Genomic DNA, 25,238 nt, shown 5'->3' on the forward strand with positions numbered 1-25,238 from the left:
ATGTTTTATGGATGCTATTAACTTGGTAAACAAATAAACAAATTTAGCGCTAAGGCTTATGGATGAGCGCTAAAGTCTATTTCCTTCGTGTTCGATATACGACAAATTATTTTCAGTAGAATAAAAATACCATAAACATATTCAACTTGATTATTTAAAATGACTTTTAGTCACATTTTCCTTTATCGGTATTGCCTTGCAGCAATATCCTGGGAATCCTATTTAATCATACAACTTTGCCTATATCCACCATTTGCATAATTATTACACAAAAATTGATATGCCAATTTCGGCATTTTAACGTAAAATCGCTGAAATGCATTATCATAAATCCATATTCTTAGTTTGAATTTTCTAATTTGACTACACAATTATAATTTCCAATCGTAAAATAAAACTCAATATTTAAAAGTTACATAAGGCATTAAGTATTAAACAAAATGTGTAACAATAACGGACATTCGCACGACAAGGGCGTCCATGTGCCTATTAAATTGACACCATAGTAATGACGGAGTGCACAAACAGAGGCGCAGGTAATGACTAGGTATTTACAAAGAAGTGCAATAAAACATCAAATGGAATGCACAATGCAGGAATGAATCGTGCTGTGAGTTACGCACGTCACTATAAATTATATTGCGACGCTTGTATTGCTTAGTAATTTGTGATACTGTTTAGAATCTTAGAAAAGTCCTAAAGTTGTATTATGTTGTACATGATTTTGATTATTAATATTAGGTAACTAGCGCGTTCAAGCATTATAAAAAATATTTGCTAATATTGATTTTGTTTAAACTTGCTGTATAATATATTATGTCATTTCGATTCAAAAGAAAATATATTTATTAAACCCTCCTTGAAGAAAGTTATTGTTGGAGCGGGGAGCGGATTGTCACATGAACGTCTAGCACTGGCACGCCAGATTACTAATTAGTAGCAGGGTGCCACGGTAGGGTTTGACGGCACTTTTACGTCATCCGTTGAAAGTAAGAAACGGTATTGTGTGCCTTTTGGCACTTACATCTTTAAGGCTTGGTATTCGAATATTCCCGTTATTTCGAACTAGGTGTTAACCCAGATATCTCTTGCGTGAAAAGCCATTACCAGTACATAAAATCACTAAAGCACTGTACCCATCCATAGCGCACTAAAGAGTATTACAAAAATCACCTAGACCCAGTGTCCTAAGGGGAGTGGAGAGAGCGTGAGTGAGAATACCATTAGTCACCATATATATAAAATCACGTTGGATTTATCAATGGCCTTTATAGGTAGCGACCTAGTAGCGTCAGTTGTCTAAGAATAGGAGTCGTCCTCGATGCAATCGGAGACCTTTTTTTCTCCCAAAAATAAAGACGCAGAATCGCAAGTGGTTTGTTCTTAACGAAAGTATAAATCCGGCGCTGCGACTAATCGGGACCGTCAAGGGATCCTGGGCATGCAATCAAGGCTTTATGCTTGGCTAAAACGATCCTAGCTGAGATGGACGAGGTGGTAGGCCTCATTGCGGCTATTGACGCCCGTCGCGATCTTCGTGTTTGGGACTGATATGTGATGATAACGAAGGGCTGGTTAAATCATGTGACGCAGACGCGGATCCCTTAGTAATCGAACCACGATTAATAATAATAACTATAATTATCCTTTTTTATATTTATAATCTATGTATGTTTTATTATTATATTATTAATCCCTGACTGCCGGTGGCTTGCGACTTGAGCTTTTATACGCATTGTTATTTTTAAGACATCAATGAAAAGATAAAGAAAGTAACTATAAAAATAAAGGAAATAACTACAATTAAAAGAAGTCTTATTTTATGTGACCATAAAAACTTTTTTTTAAATTATACTAATTACAGTTATTTTTAGCTGGCATTTCGAAAATAACGAATAATTATGTAATTTTTGTGAACATGCATATTCGTAATATTTCAATAAAAGGTTTGGTATTATTCGAATAATAAAACTAAACTCAGGGAATGAACATGTGAGCCACGGAATAAAAAAAAATACACGTTTTAGAGAGTTTCAGCCTATTCATCCTAGTGTCTGAGCGAGGTGGCAATGCCACACGAGAGCTCCCCTTAGCTCTCTTTAGTTACGTAATTGAATGAGGCTAGCAGATGATCCGACTCACTTGCACGTTATACAAAATGTGCACTGTATCTAATATATGTTGCTAAAATATAAAATATAGTGTTCATAAGCGTATGGAAAGTGTTTAAAAAATTATTATAAAGAACATTTCCCCTACATACACAAGTAACAACTTTCATGATCGGAAAACACAAAGTTGCATATAAAAGTTGAAGCGCAACACTTTGAAATTAATAAAATCGCGTTAAAAGGCTGTGTGTTAAAATTGATCCGTTCGAACTGGCGACGCTATTAGTGGTGGCATTTACGTCGCCGCTGAAGTCAAGATACCTTTCTGAAGATTCGGAGCGCTACGCCGCGTCTGCTTGCCTCCACGACGTTATTAATTACTGTCGCTGAGGCTGCGACGTTGATGCAAATATGTCTTCAACCTACCAAATTGGACGGTTATTTTCTTTTAGTTTTACGTGTTTTTAAAAGAAAACTAGAAAACTCTTGTATCGGAAGAGGCGGCTACTTATCCTAGATAAGTAGAGTACGTTCTGTAAGGTATTGATTAAGTTACTAAAATAAAATAATTCCACAGAATCCGAATATCAAATATAAAATGTTTAACGGGATGACTGAAAACAATGAATCGAGGTTACATAAAAATGTTGTGTTAAATACTGAGTTACTTTAGTTTCGTACGTACAATTTATTCATTTAGTTATGTGATTAGGTTATAACCTTGAACTTTGGAAACATGTTAGATACAATTTGGCAAGATTTTATCCTCCCTAACTTTTCCTTCTACCTTATAAATAACGACGCAATGGAGGTAATGATTTAACTAAAAACATATTGATAATACAAGGGAATAAATAACATTATTCCATCATGTATTCTAAAACCTAAACTACATTTCATATTTTAAAGAAAGTGGAATCCGATGTTTTTTAAACAGTCCACGTGCCATGCGGTATATTGACACCTCGAAAAAATAGAAACAAGAAAATATTACTGAGCTGCCAAGTTACATAAGGACTTTATTACGACGGTTCTTGACAAAGGCTACAACCCCGCACATCATCGTACTTATTTCAGGCTTTTGTTAACGGAAATTTCCTTTTTTTAGTTCTTAGTTCCTGACTTTTTCTTTATTACGAGGCTTCTGACAAAATACAGTCGACTCTCGTTAATTCGAAAGGCTAGGGACTCTTAAAATATTACGAATTATCGAGTGTTTGACATATCAAATTGTTCGAAATTTTTGAGAGAAAAGTAATAAAACTTTGAATTATTGATTGTTGATTATAATCAATTATTATTTATTAACTGCTACTCTTTAACAATGACAAAAGTTAAGAGTTATGTACATACGTGTACATATTCAAAATGTGAATTAATTAATCTTTCGAAAGAACTCTGTTATATTGGTTTGCTTCAAAGCACAATGCTACTACTGAGATTGCCTCATACATACCTCAACAGAGAGAGAAAAATAGCAAGTTCTGCAATCTTTCACTGTCTTTCTCTCTGCAATTTGAATCTTGAATTATCGAGTGTTTGACGCCGAAGAGTTCGAGTCAACGCGTTGTATTGTTACGGAGCGATGATTTTTTCGTACGAATTACTGAGAGAATAAAAATAATGTCGTTTCTATATATAGAAATATTTTCTAAGAAACTCGTGATAACTTTGAATTTATGATGGCAGGATAATTATTGCAGTTTTAAATTGACGCGAGTCGACTGTATTGATAAATTTAAATTAGTATTGTAGAATGTATGTATGTATTATTCCAAAAACATTTGCTATGAAAATAGATGTTGGGCTTCCACATAAATTGACTTGTATAAATCAGACTATTCGGAACTAACCTAAATTCTACTAACATTTATTATATTATTTCAGGCTTCCGATGGGAATCTAAACACCAGTGTATTGTAAATCAAAATGTTTGTAACAAAACAATTCAATATGCACAATATATATTGACGGATGTATCCACCGTAGGTGCATTAATTAGTTCAGGGCTAAAGCCCACCCTCCGTCCCACATACCCTCAGCTTCTCCACAGCGGGTGAAACCGAGGCCCATGCATCCTCAAGATCTGCTTGAGCTAATTGCTCCCACTTTTACGTTGGTTTAAACAGACGCTTATCGCAATCGTCACGGAAGGAAGCCGCAGACTAAGACTAGTCTGCGGCCTCCTTCCCTGACGATTGCAGCAAACGGAGATCAAAAATACGAAAATAAAAGAAGCATATCGAGTTAGTAACTATGTCGCTTCGTGTACTGACTATACATAAATCCTATTAAGCCCGACGCCATATATACCTTTTAAAGCATTTACGATAATCCTCACAGGAATATCGTGACTCCTCGCGATAAAACTTAAATTTGTAAAAAAATGTGTGTAAAACCCAGTATACGAACTATATTAAAATCCATCCATTATTTTGTGAGCGTTCGCGTGTTCGAACAGACAGAGACAGAAGTATTCGTATAAAAAGGCACAATTGCTCGTTAAGGCATATTAAATACCCCGATTACAAGTATGTAGAATCCCTAACCAGTAATTTACAAATAAATTCAAAAATAAACAGCAAATGACTACAAGATAGAAATTTTATTTGAGCCGTGGTCACATTTTGGTTTTGTGCAAACGAGCGCCGCGTCAGTGAACCTGTAACCGGAGAACATATATTCCATCAGGCACATACGACCTTGTTACTCGCTGTGAGGTCATTTAGTAGTGTATGATATATGTTAGTGTTTCACATGAGACTGTCCCCGGCAGTCTAGCCTCGATGACGTGCTCTGTCGTTAAACGAACACTGTTGATAGTGAAAATAGGACGGCGGGCACATTAATGTAGCTACAAGAAATTTAATAACCGACAGGATTGTACACATTTTGTTTCTTTTATCGCACTGTTTAGGTTTGGTAAGCGAAAATGTTTTAAAAGTAAATCTCATTAAAACGTTAAGGTTGGAAACAGGAAATATTATCTAGTTACTGTTATGTTTCTACCGGGCGGTTCTCGTATGCTCAACAAACAAAGGCGGATTACATGTTTTAAAAAATCTTTTTACCTAATTATTGAGTTATGCTACAATGACTTATTCCCAAAGAGATGTCCAATTTCGTTATCTATACTCAAAATTATATTCCTTTGTTTTTGTTGGCGAATACAATTACCCAATGAAATATTTAACCTATTGGGCTTTATTTGGAATAACCAATGCTGGTGTTAAGATATATGTATGTTATGTTGTTGGTGGCAGGATATATTTTATTTCTGCCCGGAGAACATCCACCGTGCAAAGTTGTTAAAATCCGCCGTAGCGGCCCACGGAAATGTGTCGCGTTCCGGGATCAACCTGCGTATATTCAATTCCAACAGGCCGGCATAATTGTGTCGAGTGTCGAGGGTAGTCATCTCTCGTCAGTAAACATTCTATTGGACCGCACTCCACTCACCATTAGATGCAGAGGGTCACTATGCCGTGCAAGTATAAAAAAACACAGGTACTAGAATATAGTTACGCTATTTATGCAAGCCAAACTAAAATGCTCGATACATGCAAAAAAAAAATCCACGTGTACCACGACACTAACTGATAAATAACCATTTCATAGAATCTAGATGTGATTTATTACACCTAGAATATTCCGGGAAGTGGCTCCTGAAAATAAAGTGAAATCTAATCCCATCCCAGGTCACAAAGAGTTGAAAGACAATGTTAATCGAGATGTAAAATAAAGAAACGTTTCTCTAAAGCAGAATTTCATGTGTGTTTGAACAACTATAATGTTAATTGAACAAAGACTGTATTAGATTTCTAATCGATCCTTACATGTATAGTATGACGTAAATATATATTTAGAACTATTATTTTAAGTATAGATTGATTGTATGATAAGATCTATTAATATTCTAATTATATTTTCAATTATATAATTATACTGTGTGGGATACGAAAACAATTTTCTCTTACCAAGTGTGTAGAATTCAAATGTTCATGGAGTTAAAACATTAGGTGAAACTATCTGCGTAGTAGTTTCTAGAAAAGCCTGCTCCCAACACTAGTATTACACTTTAGATCATATTATCGTAAATCAATGGACAGTCGCACGACCAGCGTAATGCGTAAATACATGTAAAACTTTTGCAATATGCAAACCGTTTTGGGAACAGCCAGATAAATGTTATGAACCGCGGCGAGCGAGTTTAATATTTGCAACTTTGTGTCCGCCGCTGTGAATGTGCGTCCATGTTTATGATGCACTATAAGCTGCTTTTAGTTTGCGAAATTTTCATTCACCGCTTCAAATATCGGCCTTATATTCATATTTCATAGTAATCCAAGACTAATGAAGGCTCTGATCGCGTATGCCGCTCCGGTTCAATTGAAATGCACGGGGAATTAATGCAAATGCAGACGGAACTATAATCTCCTGTTTATGGAATCTCATATTGGTGTCCGTTTGGGAAAATATGTTGATGGATTCATCGATTTTGCCCCGTTCATTTAGACGACAATTATTGCGAGTATTATTCGGAGTGAAATATTAACACTTACCAGATTAATAAAGCAATTCAGACTGTTAAGTTGAATTTTGACTGTTTAGATTCGAATTTTGATATATGTATATGATATCTAATAAAATCACGGACGATGAAATAATCGTAAAATGTGTAATTAAACGGAGGTCAATATATCTGACCAGCAACGATCGCTGCAATGTTATGAAATTAATTTGTCTACGATTCGGCGTGGACTAGGCCGCACACAATATCTTCAATGTCAATTTGAATCGAAATCCAATCTCGAGTATTCAGCGGCCGTTCAAAATCAGCTACACACGATGTACGGCCGCCCTTTGTATCGTATCTGTAGGTTAATTGACGGAAGGCAGTGCATAGATGTAATGCGGCGGCTAGACCAATTCCAATCACAGTAGAACAATACCACTGCAAGTTACATGACAATGACAACTCCCGTGGCATCCGAGACGAGGAGCAGGCTGCGAAATGAGAAACCGCAGGTTCTGTCCCCACCGGAACAAAGATTGCCCGATACGAAAACGGGGCGATAGAAGAATACAATGTCTGGAGATTATATCTTGGAATGAGTTAATTTGTTCTTATGAAACCTGCTTTAATAATTGTATTTGGTAGTCTTATAGTATTGTTTCACGATTGTTAGGATTGTCTTTTTCCACTCTCTGAACGCTAAGCTTACAGTAATGATTACTTACATATGTCGAGTGCGCGAAGTAGCGTGGTCTCCACAAGCAGCAGCAACGCTACCACACACGGCACCATCTCGCCACGCTCACTTCACCATTCTACCGACGCCTCAATTCTGAAACACAAAGTCCACTGTAGTTGACACAGATTTTAGTGAAGTTCTTATAATGCGCATGCCCTTATCCCTTTGTCTAGAATGTCCGCACATTTTCACAATATTCATGTACTAAGTTTAGTGGTTTTGTAGGTTTAATGCGTTTACGGGGTCATAATAGTTTAACATGAATTAGATTTCATCATCATTTTCACTAACGCAGCGTATGTGGTAGACACCGCATGAGCTCGCCCGATTCTGCTACAATGGGTTTGCCTAAAAGTGGTCTCTATTCTGCAGCTCGTTTATCGGAATGGTTATCGGTTCATTGGCTGATATGAGCATGCTCATTGCCTTTTTAGCTTGCTTTTCCGTTTTTCGTTAAGCCTTAATGGACACTTTCGCGTCTGTAAGTGCATATATTATTTTTAAATGTCGAAGGGTGAAATACGAAACCGAAAACCTGCCGAGTTTATGAAACTATATTTCTTATCGCTCGGAGGGTAGACGTAGGTAAATGTTGATTAAGATCACCCAATTTCCGTCTCGAGACGTTTATTTTAAATTTTAAAATGTCGCAAAACATTTACGTCAACGTATAACCCTCTGTCTGCCTTTATCAGTAAAGCAAAGCTACTGTTAACGTTATATTCAATATTTTTCTACAAAACAATTTTAATTGGTTTTACAATAACAAAGGAGAATGCCCATTTTTGTATGAAAGTTGGGCTACGCTTGCGTCTGTACAAAACCTTCACTAAACTATAGGGAATATGTCCTAGTTTTTATAAAAATTTAAAACAATTGGATATTCGATTGGAGTTCGGAGTAATCAGATTTTTTATAACGCGGTTATTTTGAGGTTAAGTATGGACTGCAATAATGTACGGTAGAAAGTACTTACGTGCCTAAGTAAGTTCAATATGGCAGTACCTAATTGTTATTGCAATAAGCAATTATTGGATGTTCTTTTCACCTAGCTTTAATTGCCCTCATAAGAAACTGATAGGTACTAACATATCTGATAAGACGAAACTTCAATAAAACTTCTAAGATAGTATGACGGAATATTAGTTTTTCACGGAGGATATGTTACCTGATCTTTTGTGTATATATTTTTCTGCATAACGACTTATTCTATTACATGGATTACGTAATCTTTTTTTCCATCTACCATTATCTCACTCCAATATGGCGTCAATACATATTGTAGAATAGATTCAGCTTAGCTTTTATGACCGGCTGTATGCCTGACGCCAACCGTCTTTGGAGGATTCCGATCCCAGGCCACTCACTTCACAGCCTGATTAGGCTAATAGTTAATTATCATAGGGAAAGAAAAATAAAACGAGAAATACGATATCCGATGTATATTTTTAATAGAGGTATATATTCTTGGCATCCTAAAATAAAAAAAAGAATTTGATATAGTTGCAGCAGGTTTATATATACTCCTGAAGTGAGTGAATGACTTCTTGCAGCGCTGGCCAGGTCATGTCATGTTGTTGTCTGTGAACCTCTCCATTAGCTGATCTCCAGCAGGCAACACAAACTCATTCCAGCCTTGAAACCTAAAATATAATGTAGAAGTTGAGTAAACATGTTTCCATTATTATTATTATTAAACTGTTTTCTTTAACTTTGGCAAGATTTTTCCCACATTTTGGGTATGTTAATAATAATCTACATAACTTACAAACCGGACAGCTCGTCCAAGAAATATACTTATCGTTGCTTTGGCACTGCAAAGGTGCAGTTAATACACCGCCGGGTTATGCCGTCTCGATTAACTGTCCTGGGTCTAGGCTCTAGACGACATTGCGTCTCAAAGTTCGAAACACACACTATACACGTTGTTTTTTAAGAGAGGATTTCTCGACTCAACATTAAAATACATAAGAAAAACACTCCGATTTTGAGTAAGATAAAATATTAAAATATAATATATAATGATTTAACATTCAAACAAATCTAAAGTGTCAAAATGTCACTAATTTCAGTTGCCAGTGTAATAATAATCTGTACCCATATTTTTATAATTAAATAATAAAGTCCAGATATGTTTTAGCTGACTTTAGTATTTCTGTCAATGCAAGTACAAGTCGCCATTTGTTTGTTTTTGGAACGATAAATATTTTCTCTTTTTTACCAGCTATTTGGAGTTTGGTCATAATTATTAAGTAAAATGTATTATTTTATAGCAATATATAATAATAATATCAGCCCTGTATTATATACTTGCCCACTGCTGAGCACGGGCCTCCTCTACTACTGAGAGGGATTAGGCCTTAGTCCACCACGCTGGCCTAGTGCGGATTGGTAGACTTCACACACCTTCGAAATTCCTATAGAGAACTTCTCAGATGTGCAGGTTTCCTCACGATGTTTTCCTTCACCGTTAAAGCGAACGATAAATACACAAAGAATACACACATGATTTTTTAGAAAAGTCAGAGGTGTGTGCCCTTGGGATTTGAACCTGCGGACATTCGTCTCGGCAGTCCGTTCCACACCCAACTAGGCTATCGCCGCTCTTTTATAACAATATATTTGAGATGAATAAATATATTGTTATAAAATAATATACATATATATTAAAGAAGATTCAAGTACAAGCACATCTATCGTACTTATTTACTTTTTTATTACATTTAAAATGGGAATTTGTTAAAAATTGGTATCATTTCGCCATATTGGCAGTAAATTATCCGGTGTTTCATTTGCAACAATTAAACAACTTTTTATTTTCCTATCTTTTAAACCCCCATTCGCTTACGACTGAAATAAATACAAATGAAGTAATAATTAAAATGATGATTTTCTGGAGATATTTGGTTAAGACGCATGACTAACGCAAAGATAGCCTGGTTTTGGGCATTGTCCTTTAATGATTTTAGAAAACAAAAATTACCCAAAAAGTATGACTACGCTATTATCTATTCATTTGAGTATTTTTTTATATAACAGTCTCATTTGATTTAATAAACACTATTAGTGATAAAATGTATATACCTGAAGCTAAGTAAATAACTGTTTTTGCAAGAAAAGCATTCGATAATCTTACTGGTCTTTTTAGTTAAAATAAAAAAAAATGAGATGTTAAAAACTACAAACAAAGATACAGATTATACAGAAATCCGAATATATAATGCACCTACCATGATTATCTCTGCTCCACCCTAAGGTTGGCTGGGAGAGAATGCCTACGGCATTAACTCCGCCTATGTATAATTTTTGTACGTGAAGTACAAATAAATAAATAAATTAATTAATCCAGGATACATTGCTTTAAAGTCAACGAAGTGGTACCGCGGTTCCATGCGTTAATAGTTTACGGTTTGATAAAAAATTTGAATGCTAACTTCAAGTTGGCCCAAGTGAATGACGTCGCTAATTACGAAAGCGTCAACCCTGTACAACGTATTAAAACTTCTATTTTCCCAAATAAGTAAAATAAACACTCCGGTAAAACTACACAGTACACACATTCGTATGGCCGACGGCGCCGCGCCGCGACACCCCGTAGGCTCTCACGGAACAAAGCGTTACCCGGAAAAGTTACAGAAAATAGTTTTTATGAATGATTTTTTAGATTTTAATAACTTGGAAATATCAATATGAAGCAAAAAAGACAACATAAACTTAAATGTTTGTGTGAGCATATATAACATAAATAATTTTAATGCATAAATTATTTTAAAACAATGATGACATGCGTGAGATGACAGAAAATGCAAAAAATAAAGCATTTATGATCAATTCTATACAAATATGTATAATTGATTGACAATATGACAGTTAGAAATCACATCTAAAATAAAAGACATGATAGGACAAACAACCATAAATAATGATTTAGCTAACATCAGTCCGCATTATACATACGAAATCTCAATCATATTGTGTATTCAAATGCGCTTTCGGCGCATTATGACAGGCGTATTAGCTAATATTAGCTATATTATATTAAATTGACGTACCCCAATGTAAAGATACCATGGATGTTTGTCACTAAAGTCTAGAAATATAAAGTTTGTAATGTTACTATTAGACGCACTTTTAGAAGCGACTTAAAAGTTGAACGGAATCAATCAAACAAGTAATACATGGCCAGGATATAGAAAACGGTTAGTAATCATTAAAGACACATCACACTGACAAAGCGGCTCACCACAACTAACGCAGCGGATCAAGGACGATTGAAACTCAATTGGGACAGGAGATCAAAGGGGAATTATGGATGCGTATGCGGTAGATACGAATGGTCGTAGATTTTAGTACCAAAGCGACGTGTAGCGTCACGATACAGTGCACATAAAATAATGATAGATAGAGTGAACTCCACTTACTGCTATTACAGAAGTTATTGTGGGGGTCATGACATTGACAGAGTAAGAAATACTTTTTTAAGAAAAAATATATTGATCTCTATCAGTTTCATTTTTAATTTAGTTTCCGTCATGGCGTACCTAAATAATAAATCAGGTCTGTTTGTAAGCGCTAATAAAGATATTTACACTATGAAATAACCGTTATAAGCTTAACTCAGCGACTTCGCCAAATCTGTTTTACGCTTTCATTGATATCAGTATGTAGTTCGGGTAAAAGTACACTGGTTCTATCAGCACACACTCTAGTCGCACCGTTCGTTTTCGTTTCAATAGAACCCTGCCAACATTTTATCCAATTTTAGGCTCGGTAACGGTAATCCGACGAACAGTAACTAATACAATTTGTGCAAAACCACGAGTTCAAGCCACAAAACGAATTAAATAACCAGATGAAACAATAACAGGAAAAGAGATTTCAAAGAAATAAACAAAACTCTTACACTGAATAGATATACGCGTAACATCAATGTGTACAGTGCATAAGCCCTTCAACTCGTAACAAAAGAATGACTGTTGGTGCCTAACAATAGCGCGAATGTCGTTAAAGATCTAGACTGGTGTCAAGGTCCGTAGTAACGTGGTGTTGATGGACAATGCGTCTTTTATAAGTGTCATCCACACAAGTCATTAAGCCTACCACATTGTTTGCATCAAAAGAAACCCGTTGTTTTTCTTTTATATTCGTTTGTAAGTCATTTTCACCTTTCATATAAATTCTTTAGATTTGTGGTTTTGAATTTTGTTACAATTAAAAAATAGGGATGGTAACACATTCAGGAGGGAAATGGAAAAATAGTCATAGACTACTTGGGTGGCGTTGTTGTATTAGTGGCGGAACGCAGTACACACTAGTCTGAGGTCCCAAGTTTAAATCCTGGGTCGGGAAAGTGATATTAGGGTTTTCTGTTCAGTAGCAGTCCGAAGTCTGGAATTTATGCCCGCTATGGCGATAGGCTCGCCCTCTATCACATCATGAGACGGAACACAAATGGTGAAAAGTGGTTGTCCACTGTTCTGGCGACACCTCTGCCTACCCCTTTGGATATAAAGGCATGATGTGTTTTAGTATTAATAGCCCTTAATAAAAATATTAAAATGTTTGACTGATAAACCCCTTACAGCCGAAACCGGTGGCCTTAGAAGCATGAAATATACAAAAATTCCGACAATACAATAAATTTGGCCGACAACGGTTCTTTACCGCCGATATCAATAAACCTCCCAATCATGTTTGTTGATCCGTCGTGAAAATGAACTGATGAGAATTAAAATTGATTTATTCTAGGGATGGGATCAAAAATTTTAGGAACAGTGAAGAGATGGTCGAAGAAGAGAATAGGGAAACTATAAGAACATTCGTTATTTTAAAATTAGAATTTAAAAAAGTCGCGTTGAGAATATATTATAATATATACTCGTATATTACTGGTATGTTACTAGGTACGTATTTTTTTAAATAGTACGAATAATATCAGCGTTATGAAAATTCAACTGAAAGTCATAATCATTTAAGATTTTTTTCTCACACAATCCAAAGGAACAAACATGTTGATAAAAGATTTATTTATTCACTTGTCAGAGGATTCTAAATCATCCTTGCTGCCTCGAAAGGGGCCACCGTGTAGTTTTAGTAGGCATGGCACTGTAGGGTTTAACAGCATTAGAGGCATGGCCAACCAGCCACCTGATGTCTCTCATCTTTATGGTTACTTATATTTAGAACCTTGCTATAAACAAAGAAGTACCATACAAGGTCTTTACTTCGATAAAGTAATATATATTTTTACGCTAGATAATAATACATAGGAAAATCCTTCAACTTCAGATATAATATAAATTTGTTTTGTTAATACTTATTGACATCCACATAATGTGTGCTTTTTTTCTAATATTAAATTTGTAAGAGGCTTAACAAAATCTATATTTATAACTACTTACAGCTTAAGAATATACCCAGGTGGGAGTATTGTTGTAGGTAGCACGAAACAAAAGAATTGAAGCAATATATTGACCATTTTGAAAACTAATGCATATCTATATTTTAAGTTTTAGACGACATTACAGGCACAAGGTGTAATCAAATTAATTTTGATAATTTGTTAACTTGCCTGGCTTTATACTGTTTCAGTATGAGATCAATTTATTGTTCTAGCATTTGTCAAAAAGATTTTAGCTTAGCTTTTACCTTAATTATGTACAAATCATCCAAAAGAAGTTCTTTTATATAATTTTTAACTATTACAAATAATAGAATATTAGTATGCAACCATGTTAAGAATAAAGTGTAACACTCCTCACTGTTCCTAATGTTTATGCCAACACCAATATCAATAAGAAAACATGCAAATTGAAAGTCAACATGTTATATTCTGAATAAAGGTGTGGGTTTAAATTCAGATAAATTTTACAAAATACTACATTATAAAATCCCTAATGGGATTGGCAAAATATATCTAATAAACTTAATAAATTATAACTTTGTTTTGAAGATGTATCATTTTTTTTAAATACTCTTACAATATAAAATGGAACAAAATCATTTAGGGAATACATGAATACTTATGATAGAATTATGAAATAGGTAAGGGTATATTCTTTAGAGGGAAAGAATATTATATTACATAATAGACAGATTGCATTCAGATTTTATGGTTTAGTTATATATTTTAATAACCAAGCCAATCTTATTTAATCTTGCCTTGTTTCTTTTTCAAACAAATGCAACAGGCCTGCTAAAAAATAATATACATCAAAATAACAATATTGCATTTAATATATTATGTTGATGACAATTAATATTTTTAAATAAAGGTGAATAAGTAATTTAAATACTTTTTAACAAGATAATATTATTTCATTAATAATTGAATATGTAGGTATATCATTTATTAGTGAACTTTCTATTCTTTACAAGATTGAATAATGTTTTAGTTAGTACGTACGAAACATTTAAAATTATAATAATTATTTACTACTTCAGTACCTCTATAAAATATATATATATATATATATATATATTTACCATGTTTGAATATAGTATCAGATTGGAATATTGTGAAAAAATATATAAAACTTGCGACAGTGTTGATTGTAGTACCTGAGAAGTATGCATCCGATAATAAAGAACTAACAATAGTTTCACGTAAGTTATTACTCGACTGTCACCATTTGCGTATACAAAAACATAAATTATAATTTAAAGTATGACTTAAATCTTTCTGTGTATGGTGTTCGAGACACACTAAACTAACCAAGCAGTATAAACAAGAATGCAACGCACCTTCAAGAGGCAGGTACATAGGTGGAACCCGGTTACATGGACAGTAAATTAACATAACTTCGTCCTTACACCGATTAAAACACTCGCCATAACTTATAGCAACACTCAAGTATTAAACACAAATCAAATAATTAACGACCATTCTAAAACATTTCATTTAAATTTTTGTGTAAATGTTCAAATTATCGGAACACCACCGAGGCAACCAAGCAATAGGGCCCTTTGAATGCATTGAAGTGCGCTTCGAATGACTGATGGCATTGACAGTGTACTCTGTCGTCTATGGGCACCTTTCGGTCTCATAATACTACTACCACACGATTAGAGCCTTTTGATAGGAAAAAATGTTGGACGGTGTAGAGTGTAAATAAGTTAATATTTTAAAAATCTAACTGCACAACATGCCTTATAAAGATAATATATATACCTAATTTCAACAATATAATTCATTTTAATCTAACACCAGTTTCTTCAACTTATTTGAGGATAACAAACAACGGCACAAAGATTTACAAACTAAATAAAATAATATAAAATTTACAAATTTACTAACTTACATATAATTTCGCTAAGCTTGACAGCTATATACACGCATTTAAGAAATCTTGTGTGAATACAGCAATAAAATACAAAAAAAAATTGAAATAGCATTGAAATATTGAATAATGAAAGCAATTTTTTTACTAAATAATGTTTTATTGTCTCTATGTATTGGTTGGGCCAAATGTCCAACTGTGTAGTTAACCTATTATATTGCACAGATACAAAATTTTCATAAACTATCTTATGTACGAATTTTCAAAATCAGACCGGAAACTAGTGTCAGATGACAATTTACCAAACACAATATATCCGGGCCGGCGCGGCCGGACATTGTCACAGATATTTTACAATTTATACCACCAGGTGGGAGGCCTCGTATATATAAACTATTTATTGAATGAATTTGATGAAATACAGTACATATGTTTCGCTCTTACAATCGTATTAAGAATTTATTACCATTATCATTCTTCAACCAAAAAAATATGTTCTTCCAAAAAAAAACCAAAATAAAAGCCAACCCCAAATCCAAAAAAAAATCAAAATAAAAGCGCTAATTTTAAAGATAGAGGCATAAAACGGCAATGTTGAAGGTAGGCGGATGGGTCCCTTCGCCGACCCGTCTCGCTGCGGCCTGTCGCGCTGACCAGCCTCGGCAAGTGGACGTGGTCCATAAAACATATTTGTTTTAGTACAATTCCACACTATTAAGGGTATTTTCGTAATGTCGGGGATAAATATTTTTAGTAATTGGTAAACCTGAATGAGCGTTTTATAATTTTTTTTTTGTAACTATGTTTTTTGACAATGTGTAGCCCAGTTAAATAAATTATTATTTTATGTAGGTAATAATATTAAGAATGACACCTTTTAATTTTGTACTGTAAAATATTATCATCTTGCACCTGGTCACTCCGTGATATATTTTTCTTCAATCTCACAAATCGTACTTATACCTCAAAAGAAAATAAACTTTTACTATCTTCACAAAATGGCAAATATAGCCTCCAAGCGCATAAAACGAGAATTTAAGGAGATTATGAAAAGCGAAGAGGTGAGCGTGTGTTCATTTATAAAATTAACAATTTAAAAAAATATTTGTATTCTGACGATGTGTTGAAGACTTACTTGCACTTTTGTTGTAATGTCATATGTTCATAATATGAAGGAATATCGATTTTAGTAGTATAAAGTCCGTTCTAACAAGTCGTGGGTGCTGCGCAATGAATCTATAAATTTCGCGTTTGTAGAATAGCACAGCGAATGATTCAGCGTGTTTTAAGATCCTCTTTTATCCAATTCGATATTGAATCGTGTTTCTAGTTTCTGCTATCAGTTTAGAAAATTCGTTATGTGTCTATCCCTTGCACGGAGTTTAATTTCAACTTTGGTTTTCATCATGATTCAGCATTACATATTGTTTTGTGCCCTAAAACCGGAACCAATATTTTCCAAGGTATGATTAAAATTGTTATGCGTTATATGTCGTAAGCTATTTACGAACTTACCAATGTTAAGATTGTGAATATATTGTAAGGTTGATGGAAATCACTACTGTGGTTGTTGTATGTGAATAGGTAGACAATAAAAAAGATTTCCCTCATGAGTATAGGTAATTATAAAATTATGTGTATGCATCAGTCTGTGTTTTATTGGTTTAGAAATCTAATATTTGAATTTAATAATGCATTGTATATGAATTCTTAGTGTAATTGTAGTAGTATTATTGAAATTTGGTACAAAGGATTGTGTTTCTCATACCAGGATGACAAGGTTATATCTCATATCCCGCAGCACTAGATATTCACCTGAAAGGTTACACACAACATACATTTTAATTAAGGTTGCAGGAACACACTGGTTATAGGTCATTTTTGATAGGTCTGTCTAATAATGTTTAGGTTACGCCTATGTTGAACAGCATGCTTCATCTGTGAATTGTTTTAATGAAAGAATTAAAATTGTTGTTAAATTATTTTTTCATTCAGCAACTAAAGTTTTTATCAATTTATTTTGGAAATTCTACATCTATTTAACTCCAAGAACTATAGTATACTTTTCATCTTAGGAATAAAATTTACCATTGAAATTAAACTAATTTTCGGATTCCATCGCGGTGTTAGTATTTTATTTTCTCCCGACGTTTCGAAGACTTTGCAGCCTTCATGGTCACGGGGGGGGGGGGGGACTGAGGTGTTGTTCATCCGTAAAGTCAAAGTTACAATATCTACCTACATTTTACAATTATACAACTTTTTAAATTTTTTTAAAATTTTAGCTGTTGGTGGTCCGATCTACGCAGAATGAGCTCACAGTGTCTTGAAGTCTGGCAGCCGGTCTTTTGGGTTCCGATTTAATTAAATGTAGAACTGGATCCCAGGCTTGTGCAAGCTTCCAACCATCTTCCCTATTGAAATTAGGATGTTTTTTAATTTCAATAGCCTCGCGAATCATCCTAGGCAGGAATCGGTGTTCTTTGGCGAGGATTTGTGGCTTGTCTAGTCGCAGATAATGATTGGCGCCTCCCTCAGAGTGTTCAGCGACTGCAGACTTCGTCGAGCGTCAGTGTTTCACGTCAGCTATATGTTCTTTTTACGCTGGTCCCTATATTTCTTTTTGTTTGCCCGATATAAGAGAGGCCACAGTTGCAATCTATTTTGTATACTCCCGGTTCTTGTAGAGGTATGTGACACTTGACAGGTGGTAAAAATTGACTAATCTTCTTAGGCGGCTTAAAATAAGTTTTTATGGAAGCACGCTTCAGGATGTAGCCAATCTTGTCGGTGACTCCTCTTACATATGGTAATACAACGGGAACACGTTCAACTGTGGCTGGTTTCACTCGGTTTCTGTGACGGCGGCGTGGAATTTGGAGCTTGTTGTCTCGAAGTACTTGCTTGACATGTTGCAGCTCAGCGGCCAGGTGTTTCTCGTCACAGATTCCTTGTGCTCTCTGAAACAAAGATTTGCCCACGGTAGCTGTTTTGGGTGGTGATGAGATTCACCGTTCAGATATTTATCAGTATGGGTCTGTTTCCGATATACAGTATGACTTAAGGTCTGATTAGGATTACGGTATGATTAAAACATCTAAGAAAGCAAGAGATTTATTGTGTTCTAACTCCATAGTAAATTGGATTTTATTGTTGATGGAGTTAAGGTGATTTAAAAATGCAGTTACTTTATCAGATGGTAAAATTGTGAAAGTATCGTCTACGTACCGTTTATAAAACCTTGGAGTGACCGGGGGCTGTACTCAGGGCTGTCTCCTCGAAGTCCTCCATAAATATATCGGCGACTACCGGAGATACAGGGGAGCCCATCGCTACCCCCTCAACTTGTACATAGAACTGATTATTCCACAACATATAACCAGATGTAAGGCAATGTTGGAGTAGTTCTGCATATTCCACAGGAATGTTATTCTCTGCTAACTTCTTAGATACAATACTTATTTTAAGCCGCCTAAGAAGATTAGTCAATTTTTACCACTTGTCAAGTGTCACATACCTCTACAAGAACCGGGAGTATACAAAATAGATTGCAACTGTGGTCTCTCTTATATCGGGCAAACAAAAAGAAATATAGGGACCCGCGTAAAAGAACATATAGCTGACGTGAAACACCGACGCTCGACGAAGTCTGCAGTCGCTGAACACTCTGAGGGAGGCGCCAATCATTATCTGCGACTAGACAAGCCACAAATCCTCGCCAAAGAACACCGATTCCTGCCTAGGATGATTCGCGAGGCTATTGAAATTAAAAACATCCTAATTTCAATAGGGAAGATGGTTGGAAGCTTGCACAAGCCTGGGATCCAGTTCTACATTTAATTAAATCGGAACCCAAAAGACCGGCTGCCAGACTTCAAGACACTGTCAGCTCATTCTGCGTAGATCGGACCACCAACAGCTAAATTTTAAAAAAAATTAAAAAGTTGTATAATTGTAAAATGTATGGTAGATATTGTAACTTTGACTTTACGGATGAACAACACCTCAGTCCCCCCCCCGTGACCATGAAGGCTGCAAAGTCTTCGAAACGTCGGGAGAAAATAAAATACTAACACCGCGATGGAATCCGAAAATTAGTTTAATTTCAATGTCTAACATTCGCGTAAACATAAGAAATCATTATAAAATTTACCACTACAGAATCTGCAAGCAAAAAGTAATCTTAATATAAAATAAATAGGAAGAGGAATTAACTTGATACTTCAAATCCATTTTCTTTTTAAAAAGTCTGACCTTATTTATTTTATTAATTTAATATTATTTACTTACAATTCCACCTAAATTGAATTCATTTCCTAAAATAAGAATCATTATTATATTATTGGCCAGCCCTTATTAAATTTGTCTCTGCCCCTAGTGATCTTACTTATTGTATTGTATTTTTTTAATAATAATCAGATAAATAAATACTTATGTGGTTGATTTGGGATAGGGGGGTATATTGTGATAAACTCAGGTTTAATTGCTTTAAATAAAATTAAACCATGATCTTAATATGAAGTATATTTATAATTATAACCACCATTTTTTTTCTGGTTAGAAAGCATATTAACTCACCTCTTAGTGAATGTTGAAAACTACTGGTCATACAGCTAATAATACAATGGTATATTTAACCTTAGACAAAAAAAAATGTATTACCAAGGTACAGATTGTCGTATACTTAATATATACATGTTAGGTTGAGTATACTATATTATGTTGTTATTGCATGTTATTTTACAAAGTAAATTATGTATATTGTCTTTATTATATGTAATGTATGACACCTTGTATCTAAAGTGATAAATTGTTTATTCAGGCAATTTGCTATATGAATTTTAAACAGAAAAGAGAAATTTACATGTATTTTAGAATACCAACAACCAAATTAAAAAATTATAAAAAGAGTTTTATAAGATCAATAGATAGCTTAAAGTTTATGAAGCTGATGCGAATTTATAAAGCCCTATGTTCAAAATTTTAATTCAAATATTCTTCTACCTCACAATGGCTCTTATATTTATTGTGTGCTATGATTCATTATATTTTTCAAGCAAACTGTTTGTAAATGTATGAAAACCAAATGATGTGAAACATCATCTAAGAATATGTTATTTCAACAATGAATTAAAGACTAATTTTTGTATATACTCTCTCTCAAAAAACTGTAAAAAAAACCTGAACATCTAATAACTTCTTCAAAGAGGTATATTATTAGCCCTTCACTTTGTTAATCTGTGAAAGATGTAAACCCCTGAACACATTTTATTACAATGATATGAGATAGTTTGACCATGGAGTATTAGTTTATTTTAAAATATATTATAAATATACGCAAAAAAATTGTGTACAAGTGAGTATAGTATATCAGTCAAATCTGACATTTTGATATTATCAAAGAAATATTTATAAAATCAGCATACACAGTATTAAAGTTAGAATCAATATTTGATACAGTAATGATAGATGAGATCTTGATGGTGCATTCACTTTGGCTGGGATGACCATTTGGTCATCCCAGCCAAAGTGATGAGTGAGTGAAGGAGAAAGTCGATAGTAAGAAGGGATTACATTTGTAATCCCTTCTTACTATCGACTTTCTCCTTGGATTAACATGATGATCCACTAACATTGCATGATCCAAAATTCGCTGTAAAACATTTTATTGATGGAGTCTATGTTTCAACATCACACCTTATTGTGGGCATTAAGAATTGCCTATTAGAGTACAGTCACACTAAGAAGTTTTTCGAAATAGTTAGGTACTGGTTAGTCAGGAAACATACTCATAGTCCTGGCAGTCTTTATTGCTTGAAAGCAATTTTGTAACCAAATTATGTGACACTTCATTTTACTAAACCATCATATTGTAGGCTGTGTGTAGCTTTGCTAATTTCAGGATTTGTGTAGTTGAATTATTATTTGTTAACACTAAAAATATTAGTAGTATTAGTAGTATTTTTATACTTTTCTATGGCTATAAAATGGCTGATTTACATATTTTTATGTAGCCTTGTTACGATTTCCTAAAGATAGGTATTTAGGCATTATGGGATTTGTCCATATCCTAGTATTAAATTAAAATTGACATCTAATTGAAAAGTTCCTGAACCTAGTTCTTAAATCATAACTGGAACATTTTTTTTTATATTATGTGTCTTGCGGTTGCGACTATTTCTTTAATAAGTAATTAAAAGTTGACAATTTGTACCTGCTATTAATGGTTGTATATCAAAATTATATGTTTTGGTGGTATACACCTGATGCCAGTTACATTATAAAACTCTTTCCCATACACTGTTACTAAAACAAATTTATTCAGTTTGTTTATTTTTATAAGGTTGCTGGTGGGGCAATAAGGCTACAGCTGGTGAACGACAACTGGACAGAGTTGAAAGGAGAAATCGCTGGTCCCTCTGACACTCCATATGAAGGTGGCACATTCGTGCTCGAAATCAAAGTACCCGAAACTTATCCCTTCAATCCACCGAAGGTAAAGGTTTTATGTTCATTGACGGTAAATGAATAAAAGGTACTCAATGAATATTCTGGGGAATTGTAGATTGATGTTTTTAAACGTTAAAAATATGATGTTGTAATCCTTACTTGTTTTGCATTTATAACTTTTATAAAATTTGTATGTCGTATGAATTCGCAAACTGAAGAAATCATTGAAATCTGGTGAAAATTCACAAGTTATAAGCCATTGAAAATAGGTAGTAGGGGTGAGTGTTAAAAAATGGAAAAAGGACTTAATACTTATGTCTTTATACTAAATTCTATCGTGAAGTGACGTAAAGTGACGTCAGCGAGAATTACAATGCAGGCGAAAAAAAAAGATGGAGTGATATCCCCACTCCTGCACGTATCAATATTTGAAATATAAATTACTGCCCCATTGCTTATCAAATTTTAATGTTGATTTCCTTTTTTTACTACTATTGATATTACATTTAAAATACGCACAAAATCAAACAATCAAATACCCTAATGGTTGTGTAGTATCAGTACAGATTCAATCTCGAACTGAGAGATCATAAGCTGATAATTTGCATAGACCTTTCTTTTAACCTTCTAAACGGTGGGTCAAACGTCACAAAATCACGTGACAGATTTTTAAGATACTCATGTCACTGTAATTAAAGTTATATGACACAAATCTACATGTGCATTATGCGCAGTTCAGTGACAGTGCGGTACTGCCGCGCCTTCTGCTGTGTCATACCGCAGTTGGCACCAGGTCACGGCTTTTAGTGGCAGTTATCAGTACGCCTGCTGCTCGGCAGCACGATGCTCGTGCGGCCTTGTTATGATCAGCTCAAACCAGGTAGTACGTACAGAAACGCGCGTTCTTTTCGACTGATAATAAATATCGACCTTGTGCTATTTGGGTTGAATTGATAATAGCGTATAAATATGTAGTACCTATACCTCGAGCGAAGCGACGACGACGTGCGGTCATGTATGGTTCTTGTGACAAACTAGGCTAATTCACCATACTATTTGCATAAGTATTAGCAGATTTGGCAGACCTGGTTGTGTATGCTTGCTATTTTTTCTAGTGATAATGTATGATCTCTTTTTTAAAGTAGGTCCTAAATTATTAATACTCGTTTGATTAGACTAAAATTTTTTTTTAGTCAAGTTTTTTGGGACCAGAAAATATGTTTTTTTAAAGTTCACTTTGCATAAACAGTCAACAACGCATTAAGTCGTAGTAGTCTGCAGATTACTTGTGCTACGTCGTATTTATTATTGATAAAATTAAAGGTAATATAATTTATTCATAAGCTCAATTGTTATGGATTGAAAATTACACTTAAGAGTTAAGTACCTTTATTTGATTAGAAATAACAACAGTGTGAATATTAAAATCCACGAAACAATCTGCTGATATGGTTAATTTTATATATTATTTAATATAAAACTCTATTATCTATATCTATTATATGTTGATTTTATGAGAATTTTGACATAATATTGTTGGGCAGGAAAAAGGGATTTTCTATGGATAATTTCAGCTTATGTTTTGTGTTCCGTAGTTACCTTATAATTATTTATTCGACATTATGTCACTGGACGTAGTACTCGCTAGAGAAGATTATATTCAATTATTTATGCAATGTGTCAATGGCGGATTTATTGTTATGATGTGTGGAGGCATTGCATTGTTTGACGCATTTTGTTTCTCACCAGATTCGGTTTGTTACCAAGATTTGGCACCCGAACGTATCATCAGTGACGGGCGCCATTTGCTTAGACATTCTAAAAGACCAATGGGCGGCCGCACTAACCCTGCGCACGGTGTTGCTGTCGCTGCAAGCGCTATTGTCAGCCGCCGAGCCCAACGATCCTCAGGACGCAGTGGTCGCCAAACAATTCAGAGAAAACCCACACCTATTCAACTTGACCGCGCGGCATTGGACTAACGTGTATGCGGGTGGGCCTAATGCGATATGGGAGTTCAATCAAAAGGTGCAACGCTTACTGGATATGGGCATCGACGAGCATCAGGCGAGAGTAGCGCTCTCCACCTACGACTGGGAGCTAGAGCGCGCCACCGAGCAACTCTTCAGTTAGTTTAATCGCTGCAACTAATCGTATTTAGTATTATGCGAATGGTTAAAATCCCTTTAAGCTGGAATTACGATTGCTTATGACTAACAGCAATTTGTATTCAATGTGATTGTCATAAACTTTGTTTATGTTCCGTAATTTGGAAGATTTATTTTATATTATAATTTAACTTTATACGTTAGGAACTATGACTCGACTAGGTAACTCTGTGATTTACATAACGTGTGAGCACGCGACATGAGCCCATCCAATGTCCGCTGGGTGAGGTGACCGCAAGGCGCCGGTGATGCGGTGCTCGTCAGCGCCTGCACAATGAGCTCACAAACGAGCGAAAGCTTTCCAGGCCGATTTTAATCTATAATTACATATTGTGTGCATTTTGATAAACAGACATCACAATCATTCGAAATCAGATATAATATCGACATAATATTTTTTATATGATGTTAAGTTACATTACTTTAAGAAATAGAAAGAAATTGCAATGAATATATATATATATATATATATATATATATGTGTGTGATAAATCACCTAATACAATCGAAGGCCTTCCTGTTTATGCAGTTTTACTAATTTAAACGATTTATTGATTCAATAGTAATTTGTAAATGTAAAATTGAAATTATAACAGATAATTTTAAATTATGTTAAACTGTTAGAAATAAAAGCAAAACAGAGATATGGAGGTACAATAAAGATTTATTAAAGTTAACGGAGTTCCACTATGCATTTTTTAAGAACGCGGAAATTGTAAGTTTTGTTATATTAATATATTTTAAATGTATTATAACGATGTCTCCATATATCAGAAGTGAAACGCCAAATAGACGTCATGACTTCGACAACCTTTTTACAACAGTTGTTCACATAATGAAATTTATAGAGACGTTGTAGTTGTGGATGAAAATATTGACGCCGCTTTCATTCTGACCATCCTTCCGACATTACTTACAATTAATCAGTGATGACCATCGAATTATGAACTACGTACACAGTGACGATCTAAGCTA

The 25,238-nt window shown here is 34.5% G+C and overlaps 2 protein-coding genes across 4 annotated transcripts in view; one reads left to right on the top strand and one right to left on the bottom strand.

The window, feature by feature from the left end:
- The window catches only part of LOC115448900 (discoidin domain-containing receptor 2), a 47,090-nt gene extending 31,739 nt beyond the window's left edge, over positions 1–15,351 (bottom strand). For both annotated transcript variants that reach the window (XM_030176516.2, XM_030176515.2), the window contains exons 1-2: positions 15,110–15,351; positions 7,353–7,459 (exon numbers count right to left, since the gene is read on the bottom strand). In XM_030176516.2, coding sequence (XP_030032376.1) covers positions 7,353–7,419 — 67 coding nt within the window. In that variant the 5' untranslated portion in view covers positions 7,420–7,459; positions 15,110–15,351. The remainder of the gene's footprint in view (positions 1–7,352; positions 7,460–15,109) is intronic.
- Positions 15,352–16,463: 1,112 nt separating this feature from the next.
- Positions 16,464–24,535, top strand: LOC115448903 (ubiquitin-conjugating enzyme E2-22 kDa). Of its 2 annotated transcripts, none has more exons than XM_030176525.2 (3): positions 16,464–16,706; positions 21,989–22,141; positions 23,845–24,535. In XM_030176525.2, exons 1-3 carry the CDS (start codon positions 16,644–16,646, stop codon positions 24,226–24,228), a joined length of 600 nt encoding a protein of 199 aa, XP_030032385.1. In that variant the 5' UTR covers positions 16,464–16,643; the 3' UTR covers positions 24,229–24,535. The 2 variants fall into 2 exon arrangements, with proteins under 2 accessions (XP_030032385.1, XP_030032384.1); XM_030176524.2 differs by lacking the exon at positions 16,464–16,706 and adding an exon at positions 16,828–17,108.
- The last annotated feature ends 703 nt before the right edge of the window (positions 24,536–25,238 follow it).

This window comes from Manduca sexta, chromosome 27 (genome assembly GCF_014839805.1).
Source record: "Manduca sexta isolate Smith_Timp_Sample1 chromosome 27, JHU_Msex_v1.0, whole genome shotgun sequence".
In the NCBI taxonomy this organism is placed as follows: domain Eukaryota; kingdom Metazoa; phylum Arthropoda; class Insecta; order Lepidoptera; family Sphingidae; genus Manduca; species Manduca sexta.